The sequence below is a fragment of the Aricia agestis genome, chromosome 16, assembly GCF_905147365.1.
Source record: "Aricia agestis chromosome 16, ilAriAges1.1, whole genome shotgun sequence".
In the NCBI taxonomy this organism is placed as follows: Eukaryota; Metazoa; Arthropoda; class Insecta; order Lepidoptera; family Lycaenidae; genus Aricia; species Aricia agestis.
In genome coordinates, this window is record NC_056421.1 from 4,490,493 (window position 1) to 4,501,560 (window position 11,068).

Consider the following 11,068-nt stretch of genomic DNA (forward strand, 5'->3'; position numbering starts at 1 on the left):
TTAATTACAAATAATTATTATTCGATATTCACTAACTTAAAACTGTGCATGGACAATGAAGAACAGTTTCAAAATGCAAAATGTTACATGGATTAGTACACATTACTCTACAATCTACATTAGGTACTACACAACAATTAAGTAAGTACTAAAAGTAAGTAATTAGTGTTATGAGGGAACTGAAAGTATTTAGATACTTAAACTAAATTTAATTGGTCTTAAATGCCTAGCGATTTGGTGTGACCTCAAGGGACGGGAATATTGGAAGATGTTTTAAAAAAATTGTAGTAGCGCCATCTAACAGCATTTATTTGAAATCAATTTACGAACACAAGAAAATGATTTAACTATTCGACGCTAGATGGCGGTTTTAATCTCATCCACAAAATCTTATTAGGGTTGTGTTAGGGTTCAGTACCCTAAGTGTAAAATGGGACAATATTACCAAGACTTCGTTTTTTAAATTGATTTCTGGAGAATATTTATTTGTAATATGCAACACACTTGAAGAAACTAAATAATTATTATAAAATGCCAATAAAAGCCAACTTATTTATTTTTTATTTCAGATAATATAATACAATAATATAAATCTATTTTAAAACAGTAATTATCATAAAAAATACAAATGTGTTCACTTTCTTATAATAATATTTTATTTTTATATGTCTTGTATTAGAAGGGGTGCAACCTGAAGGAGGCATTATTATTCTGTTTATGAATTATTATGTATCAATTTCATACATCGATGAAATGTACGTGTTCCTCTGTGGTCATATTGTTGTTTGTGTTTTGGCACATGCGATTAAAATTGGCAGAATCCAATTTTGAAATCTTTATTTTAAATATTTAAAAATAAATTTTATCAGCCAGCGCGAGACACATTCCGTTCATAATCCTAGTGAAACCCGACGAATTTGACATGTATTGAAACCTGTCCGTTTCTTTGCAGTCGAACTACTGGTAGTTGTCTATTGTGTCGTGACCGTTAGACCAAACTACATAGGTCCGCCACCTGCCTATGAATCAACTACTGTGATAGCTAGTAGAAGTAGTAGATAAAATACCTTAAATTTTTTATACTGAAGCTGAACTTTATTTAAGCATAAAATAATTGATTGGGGGAATTAGTAGGAGTACCTAATACATGATGTTATTATTAGCCTTTCATCTCACATTAATTATAATAAAAATTGAGTCCTTAAGAATGCACACCTCATCTGGACGCTGTTAAGCATTTGTGAACTAACCTACCGAAAAAATATGTATTGAGTTTTTAATGCAGTTATGTTCTTTTGATCGTTTAGATTTTAGAACAAGACTGCATTCAGAATTGAACAAAAAAAAATTGTGGATTAGGACACAAATGCTTAACAGCCTATCTATCCTATATCCTACTATAATTTCGATCAATTTATCAAACATTCTATCTATCCTATATCCTACTATAATTTCAATCAATTTATCAAACATTCTCAACAATAATTAAGTATATTAAATAAGACACCATTTCAACCACAGACCAAACATTGCCACCATCCTCATCATACAGTTTCATCATAATACTTTGGTTGATATTAGTTCATTGTGCATGCATAAATTATAATGTGTTTAATAATTATAAATAAATAATAAAATATTGTTCACATCTCAAAAAACCTGCATAATCCTATTGAATAAGTTTGTTAAGTAAATCTATTATAAGTAATAGCAGAAACTAGACTTTTGAGGGATTATTTGTTGGTTCCGTCAAAACTAGAGGTATATCATTCCCAGCATTTTTCGGCACCCAACCAGCAGATTCTTCTTCAAGCTGCTTCTTTTCTTCTTGAACTCTTTCATACTCATCAATCTCAATTTGATACTTTGGTGTCGTGATACCGAAAAAGTTTGCCAGCCCTTCACCCGCATAGTCAACAGCGTTTAGCATTTTTGAGCTTGATTTCCAAGCATAATGTGAAAGCCATGGCATCCAGCCTGATTGCTGCAAGGAAAAAAATTGCGTTGTGGCAAAACAATAACATTATCTTTATGGAAACAAAAGAACATTGATAGTGCATGATATTGCCTGAATGTAGTATTTTTGTAGTAGTAGTAATTAGAATGTGGTAAATAAATATTAGCACTGGCTTTAAATTGTTGTTCTAAATTACATTACTTTATGCATGTAAAAATATTTAGAAATAATAAAAACTACTGACTGGATTTACGTCATCTACATTGTTAGAAACAGTACAGTTTACTTCGGTAGCCTTTTCTTGCTCAATTTCTTCGTCCACTCCGTCGCTAAAATGAATTATTTTTGTAGGTCGGTTAATAGTTACTTGAACTTCATTGCTCTCTTCCATTTTTTTAGTAAAGTTCCACTGTTTTCATAACAATAAAAATAAATTTAAAAGTTCTTTCTTCTTCTTTTTTATTTTAATATGGCGACTAGCATGAAACTATTGCCAGTGTCGAGAATTAAAAGTTGGGAAACTTATGACGCGGTAAAGGTAGGGATAGCAGGGACCATAGACTTAATATTATGTTTATGAGCAGGGACCATAGACTTAATATATTATAGGTTTATGGCAGGCACGAAATTTTGGATAGGATCAGGAAAATTTTGGTATACAAATAAAATATACTTTTAATTATAATAAAATACGAAACATCAGTAATTACATATTTTATAAACTTAAATTATTAATAATATAAATTCAGATAAAATACTTAAATATTTAATAGGGTCACATAATATACACATCATACTAGTAGGAAGAGGAACATGAAGGGAGTGTAAAGAGGATAAAAACGATGTATGATCAAGCAAAGGATACGAGAAAAATATGTGATCTAAAGTTCCTCCCGTGTCTTCCCCACAATCACACATATCATTATTGAATACGCCAATTCTATTTAGATGGCTAGGAATATACACGTGTCCTAATCGCATTATAGATGAAATCACTTGTTTTGAACTATTTATTCTATTAAACCAAGACTTTTTTGGTACTAGAGGTTGCAGATTGTACATCCTTTGACTGCCATAGTGTTTCAAACAGCTTAGACCCCCTGGAATTACGCCGAGATGTAGCTTCACTCTGCATCCTCTATCGGTTGTATCACGGGGAGCGCTCTGAGGAATTGTTCGGAATCATACCACGTCCTGCAACTTTTCGCTATCGTCCCACGCGAAAAACATACCATCCTCATCACCGCCCCCTTATTTAATAATAAAAAAAAAACCGGTTATCCTTATGTTGTCCAGTAAATTCCCAATATTTATTCCAGTCTCTATATAAATCAATTACCGGTAAACTCAAAAGGTCACTGGGATAAATTTTAAATGGATACATGTCGCCACTCTGTACTGCATCCTTAGCTATTTCATTGCCTAAAATTCCTGAGTGGCTAGGAACCCAATAAAATGCCACTGTATCCTGTCTCAATGCATTTAAAAAGTTTATATCTGATATCAAAAATAATATGGTGATAGGGTTTACTGCGAAACGGAAATTTTTCAATACCCTGTAATGCATTTTTTGAGTCTGAAAATATAATGGTTTGTGTTAATTTAAACATTAATACGTATTCTAAAGCTTTAAATATGGCTAAACATTCCCCGGAATAAACTGAACTTTCTATAGGCATTCTAAATTTTTGATGTACCTATTTTATATTGACTGTGATAATCACCAACTCCTACATTTCCTGTTTCTTGTAACTTAGAAGCATCAGTATAAATATGATGCCAATTACTATATTGGGTGTTTATAAAATTATTTCGATTATTATCGTTAATTACACCTAAATTATATTTTACATCCGGTTTAATCAACAGACTTTCAAAATTATAAGAGAACAAAGGTAGTACATCAGATTGATAAGTAGGAGCAGATATATTGAAAGAAGTTTACGATAACTTACAATAAGACATGGCAGAGACCTTTTATAAAAGGGATGTGACTCTAAAACAGTATTCAGTTGAGCTAGTTTTTCTAATAAAGGATGGAATTTGTACTGTTTTAAACGAAAAACAAATCTGTCACTTAAATATTGTCTCCTTAGACACAAAGGTGGCTCAGTGCATTTTACCTGTAAGGCATTAATGGGACAGGGGACTTGACTTCATAGCTCCACCTATTATTCAGAGAGCTTTAGATTGAATTTTATCTAATTTCTTCATTACACACAAATTATATTAACCTACTAATAAAAATATACCGTAGTCTAGGACACTTCTAATAACAGCATTATAAATGAGTTTTAAACAGAACGGATGAGCTCCCCACCAAACTCCCTCAAGACATCTTAACATATTCAAATAACGTTCACATTTAGAAATCACATAATCAATATGTGAGTTACCATTTAATTTATTATCAAGATGAACACCTAGGAATTTTGCACTTGTTTTAACCGGAATTGATTTATTATCATAGGAGATGTTTACTTTTGGAATAGAAAACTTTTTGGTAAATACTACTACACTACTTTTCTCCACAGTTAAATCTAGTCCATTATCAAAATGCCACTGTTTAAGGGCAACAAGACTTTGGTTTAATGAATTGCAGCATGAATGTCTGCACTGATAGCGTAAATAGTTAAATCATCTGCGTATTGTAATTTCGCAATTACCGAAGCCAAATCATACGTGTAAATATTATAAAGAACAGGACTTAAAACCGAACCTTGTGGCAGTCCTTTAAAATATGGTACGAATAAGACATTCAATATCGTTAAAAAATACAGAAATTAATCTTTCTTTAATTAAATTAATTATGAACGTAATAAGAATGGGAGGAATATTTAATTTGTACATTTTTTCTCTAGAATTGAAATTATAACATTATCATAAACAGACTTAATATCTAAAAAGGCAGCCACAACGTATTGTTTATTTATAAAAGCTAATCGAATATCTGTAGTAAATATACTTAAATTGTCCATGGTGGATTTACCTTTTCCAAAACCGAACTGACTGTTTGACAATAATTTATGATGCTCAAGGAACCATTCTAATCTATTTTTAATTAGGTTTTCAGCAAGATTAATTAAAACTGATGATAGTGCTATTGGTCTTTATGAAGTAATTTCGTCTGCGGGTTTATTAGGTTTTAATATTGGTATTACTTCCTGAGATTTCCAAGAGTCAGGAATGTTTCCAGAAATCATGACCGTATTAATAAGATTTAAGTAGTACCCTAATGCTATATCCCCTAAGTTAGCCAAAAAAGAATACGGAATACCATCCATGCCTGGAGTGGAATCATTTACACTTGATATAACACCTTTGAGCTCAACCATTGTAAATGGAGAATCTAATGCAGAATACGAATGTTCTCTTATGTAACAGGATGGAGAAGGGACCGGAAAATATTCTGCTACTGAAGATGGAGCTAATAAATCAACGTAATTACTTAAAAAGTCTTTAGGAAGTACCATGGTCTGTTCTTTGAATACAGATCTAAATCGTTTTATACTTTTCCACACTTCTGATGTACATGTGGATGGGGATAGAGATGAACAGAAATTTTTCCAACCCTGTTGCTTCTTTTGTTTTAAAAAAATTCGAGTGGCTTTATTAATTTGTGTTAATTTATCAAAATTGTCATTAGACATATTAATAGCATATTCCTTCTCAATGATTTTTCTTTCTTTAACTGCTTTCGAACATTCGGAGTCCCACCACGGAGGGAATGGAACCCATTGCTTTTTTTGTAGGGAAATGCTTATCAGCAACTTCAATCATTGTCTTAGCTAGCAATTCAGAAGCAGTTACTTCGTTTCCTACTCGAATTTCAGGAAGATTCTTAATTTCACAATCAATTTCATTTTTAAAATTACTCCAATCAACCTTATCCAATTTATATCTGTTTCTTATTCTTTTATTATTTATACTATTACTTTTATAAGCCAAAGATAAACGTATAGGGTAGTGATCACTACCATATGAAGAAGACAAAGTTTGCCAAGATATATTTGGTGCTAATGAAGGAGAACATATGGAAACATCAACTGCACTTTTGTTTTCATTAATGTTCACGACCTGTGTGGGATCCCCCGTATTAAGTACACATAAATTAAATGTATCTATGATATCCAATAAATCCTCACCATCCCTATTGGACACATCGCTTCCCCGACACTGATGATGAGCATTAAAGTCGCCCATTACTAACTTTCGTCCAGAAAAAGAATTAAGTAAATTATTTACATCTAAAAATGTCGAAGAAGAATTTTGTGCTATATACAATGAGAAAATATATATATTAAGATTTAGTAACTGTACACCAACTCTATTGAAATTAGTACTATTTACATGTGGCAATGTCAATACTTTAAAAGGTATTTTTTATTAACATGGCAGCCCCACCATATCCGTCAGGTCTGTCATCTCGTACACATAACCTGGAATACGAAACCAGTCAATCTCCATAATATAAATCTGAAACAATACAAAACATACAAAAAGTTAGTTTGTTAGTATTTAAACGCACAATTCTACAATCTAATGTTATTATCGTTAATAAAGTTACACAAAATATCTACAAAAGTATGAACTAAGGATAAAAGGGAGCGGAAATCAGCAGGACGAGGGATATTAGGTGGTAGAGAATCGTAGAGCGAAGACAGATGATTTGGACAGCTGAAGAAAATATGTTCAGGAGAACCTTCCTCAAGTCCACACTCACATAAAGACGAATCCCTTACCCTAATTTTGTTGAGGAAAACAGGAGTACAGGAGTGACCTAGACGTAATCGACATACTGTAGAGGTTACGGACTTTTTAGCTTTCCTGTATTTAAAAAACCAGGGCTTAACTAGCGCCCGGCTCTGCAGAGAAAAGAACAATTTACCCTTAACTCTTCCTGACGCAGTCCAATCCACATTCCAATCAGTCATTAAATGTTGCTTTGCCAATGGAATAAGGTCATTGCTGAAAAGTTTGGAGTATCCAGGACCACCTGTGTTAATGGCTTGTTTTGCATAAAAATCAGCGCTCTCATTGCCTATTATACCACAATGGCTGGGAATCCAAACTAGCTCAACCCGGATATTTTGCAAAAAGCATTTAAATAAAATATGTCTAATTTTAGTTATAAAAGGATATTTGAATTTTGATCGAAAAGGGTTGGCCAATGTGGTTCTCTCTTACCAGCAGCGCACATTGACTGACATTGACACCACAGACTAGATACTTAGAATTGACACATTCAAAGCCTTGTTGAACAGTATGGTTTACTGTAAATATAGATAATGATTGATGAGATAAAAAATGATTAAAAATCAGTAGTTTACAAACAGATAACACATTGTGAGTAGGATCATAGGAACAACTTTTTCCACCAAGAATGTTTTAAACATGTTTGATAGTAAACTACTTAGTAATAACAAAAAAATATTAAACAAAACCAAAACTGTACTTTAGTAGGTATGTATAATAATTATAATATTATAAAGTGCCCATAATTTACAATCATTCTGAATATAAGTATTTGGTATTGTCAATGCTTATTCGTGGCTTATTCTATATTCAACAATTTCTGGACATTTTTCTTGATATCTTCTGGGGATGTCACCTGATTGTCATAATATGCCTCTGAATAATCGTCGCTACCCTGCATAGTCATACCTCCGTAGTAATGTATCTCTCTGAATTCATAGCCAATGTATAACTGCCGGCAGATTGTTTTATCCCACGTTGCTGGGTAAATATCAATGCTTATCTGACCACCGAGAGTGAAGCATAATTTTGTGTCACTGAATTCATTCTGCAGGGCTTCAACGAATTTTTTTCGGATGCCGTTTTCTGTGTCGTATTTGATGAACTCGTCTCGCTCGGCCTGGCTGCACGACCGGCCTACGGGGCAGATGTTGATCATGCTGGACCGAAACTCCACGAAGTTGCCCCTCTTAGCGGGGAGCTGGATCTCGGACATGTACCCGAGGGCGAAGTTAATTACGCTCTGGAGCGTGCTCTCGCCGACGATGCTCAAGATGCTCTCCGATTTGATCAGCTTGCCGTTCTTGTAGAACAAGACACCGTTATCGCAGAACACATAGTCGAATTTGTTCGTATTCTCCTCCCCGTTTAATTTTTCCACTACCTTAGGGTAATCGGAGCTGCTGATGAGGCCTATGCTGGCCACCGGCTTCACTTTGTTCAGAAGGAAGTCTAAAAGCTCCGCAGAAATCACCTGCCCAGGTTTCGTGAGCGTCCTGTCGACGTCGAACAGTAGTAAAATACTTTTTTTACTTGCCATTTTCTTCTAGCAGTAGTTGCTGATGGTATCCTTTGCGAACGCCGGTTAACACACAAGCCAAAAGTTGGTAAGGATCAATAAGGATTTGTTTTTCGAACAACACGTAGTCGTATGCGTTAGCATTTTAAATAGTTTGTGGTACCTAGTCGTAACTCGTAACGTAAACCGGTAAACCCCAACCAACCTAAACTTTGCCCCACAGATAAGAGATAAGAGGTATATAACACAGATTAGTATATATGTATATAATCATTAATCATAGATTAATTTAAATTCCAGAAAAGAAAGTCACTTCTATCTTAAAAAACGTCATTTTTGACATATGTTTGACAGTTCTCGTTTTTTTTTCTTATAATGGCACTTCGGCTATAACCATGGCCAGTGTCGAGTATAATATTATGGCGGGAAAACAATGTACTTTAATACACTTTTTTTTTATATTATCGTCAGGTCAGTCAGGTCTAAAGTCTAAGTATAAAGTCAATACAGTCAAGAAGTCAAATCGGTCGATTCAGTAAAGTGGTAGACGCTTACTGAAACTTTTGATGGAGTTTTGGAAGGAACACAAAAGAGCACGTTTCTGGTTATTACATCACTTTCCCACACTTGTGCACGATAATGAATATCTAATGGTTAATATTCTACCAATATTACACATCAAAAACCAAGATAATACAATTTTAGGAAAATAATATAAAAACACAACATCCCCATTTCACATTCCCGGCAAAATTCCCAGTTCTCCTTTACCAGCCGCGCTCCCGTCATTCTTCAATGTCACCCACGTTCAAATAAAGCCTTGTCGAACCATATTATGTCCTTTCCCGGAACTCAAAAGTATCTCCAAATCAAATAATTATTGGTCTTATCTCTTTCAGTATTAGAACTTAAATTACAACCTATCAAAGAGAATGTCATATACTACGTAACAAGAGGTCGGACTTAGAAGAAAAAAATTAACATTTATTATTTTTTTAAATTGAAACTAAAGTTAAAAAATTTAAGTGCAAAACCTTCCACTCTAAACATGCCAAAAAAAAAAAAAAAATGAGCTCAAATAAATGTTTTATTTCAATAAAAATTATTGTACATAGCTAAATAAACACAAAACAATAAAACAGATTTAATCCACAAGGTTTAGGCAACAAATCCGTCCGCTGCTTACGCTCCGATTCCGATCCAGTGGACGCGCATCTTTATACATACACACATAAGTATTATTACTTTGTTTTGTTACACCCTGTACATACGACAGCTGAAATATATCGCGTGGGCTCAGGACAGCTGTATACCACCTCACTTGATCAGAGGATTTTCCCTTAGTGGCCGCACCTCTCATAATCCCATACCTTCCTTCTCCTCCTCCTTAAATCTTCTTAACAACCATTGCCTGCAGACTAAAATGTTGCAAACTAGTACAGGGACCTAAAAATCTGAAATTAATGAAAAGTTTTTCATTTACTACATTTCCATACATAAATTATTATAGTTCATAACCTTAACGTGCAATTAATTACTACAATAAATCAATAGACACAGTTCAACATTTTCGAAATTAACTGCATACATACTGATACATTATAATATTTTCCATGAAATAATAATCTATCTTTTTCATATTATTATAGTTTAAGTTGTAAATTATTATACAAATATGCAAATAATCACTATGACATACTTTGTATTAGAACACAGTATGACATAGTTATGTTTTGCTTCAATTTATCAATTTACGGTTATATTTACATTTTACAATGGCTTACCTTTTGTTTTTCAATAATTAATCCACTAATTTACAATTTTTGAAAGAGTTGCTACAAAATAATTTTCACTAACTGAAAATCGAACTTTGAGTTTCAAACTTCTTCTTTGTCTTTTTTATCAACCAATCACAGTCGATCTTGCTTAAAAATTGCACAGATTATCCAACTTAATTTAGTTGCTACGTTTAAATTTGGAACCCAATTTTTTTTGTTCGAAAGTTTCACCCACCTGCAACCTATAGCAAATCATACCACCACTAGTTTTTTTTATTATGTTTCTAACCCTTGAAGACGCACACTGGAAACTTAATTCTATTATTATTATCTTTATTCGTTTTGCTGCATTCTAACGCTGATATAGAGCGATTATTTAGCATGATGAATGTTGTCAAGACTTAACAGAGAAACCGGATGAAGTTTGATCGCCTTTCTTTCGTGCAAGGTTAGCACGCGAAGGCAAATGCTGTAATAACAACTTAATACCAAATACCGTATAACAAAAATTAGAACTAAAGAAATTTATTCTTCACAAACTGAACAAGTGAATGACAATGATTCCTCTAAAGACGTTCATCTTTACTCTTTAGTTAAGTACCTATCTTATACATATGTACATAGGTAACTAAAGTTTTCCTTTTTGTAGTAACAAAAATAATTATTTCATAATAATAAAGACGTTGTTGTTGTATTATTTTCAAATTATATTCAGATAGGTTGTTGTTGTCTTTACGTTATTTAGTGGAATTCTGGTGGTTTGAGAGGCCATTTAGGTTTTAGCGGTTTCTGGTTGTTTACGCTGCTGAATTTGGTGGGTTAGTAAAAAAAAAGTTGGCAACACTGTGCGAGTGTGAGTGTGGTGCCAGTGTAATGCGCAGAAAACGCGGCACCTCCCCTTTCGCCTCCCGCACCCCTTTTTGAAAACGGACGGCACGCGCCGCCCGCCATTTTGTTTTCAGTGGATTTCGCCGAAGCCGTGAGACTGCGCGTACGTACTTTTCAGTCTCCCGCGCAATACACACGACGCTCGCACCGCAAGCAACATCGTCTTTCCGT

At 33.6% G+C, this 11,068-nt stretch overlaps 2 protein-coding genes across 2 annotated transcripts; both read right to left on the minus strand.

Annotated features, from left to right (window-relative positions):
- Positions 1-1,314: 1,314 nt before the first annotated feature.
- Positions 1,315-3,341, minus strand: LOC121735008 (protein FAM177A1-like). The gene is made up of 3 exons (XM_042125675.1): positions 3,297-3,341; positions 2,202-2,366; positions 1,315-1,984 (listed from the first exon to the last, which is right to left on the minus strand). Exons 1-3 carry the CDS (start codon positions 3,339-3,341, stop codon positions 1,718-1,720), a joined length of 477 nt encoding a protein of 158 aa, XP_041981609.1. The 3' UTR covers positions 1,315-1,717.
- A 4,066-nt stretch (positions 3,342-7,407) lies between these two features.
- Positions 7,408-8,470, minus strand: LOC121734844 (phosphomannomutase-like). The gene has a single exon (XM_042125471.1). It carries the CDS (start codon positions 8,250-8,252, stop codon positions 7,512-7,514), a length of 741 nt encoding a protein of 246 aa, XP_041981405.1. The 5' UTR covers positions 8,253-8,470; the 3' UTR covers positions 7,408-7,511.
- Between the last annotated feature and the right edge of the window lie 2,598 nt (positions 8,471-11,068).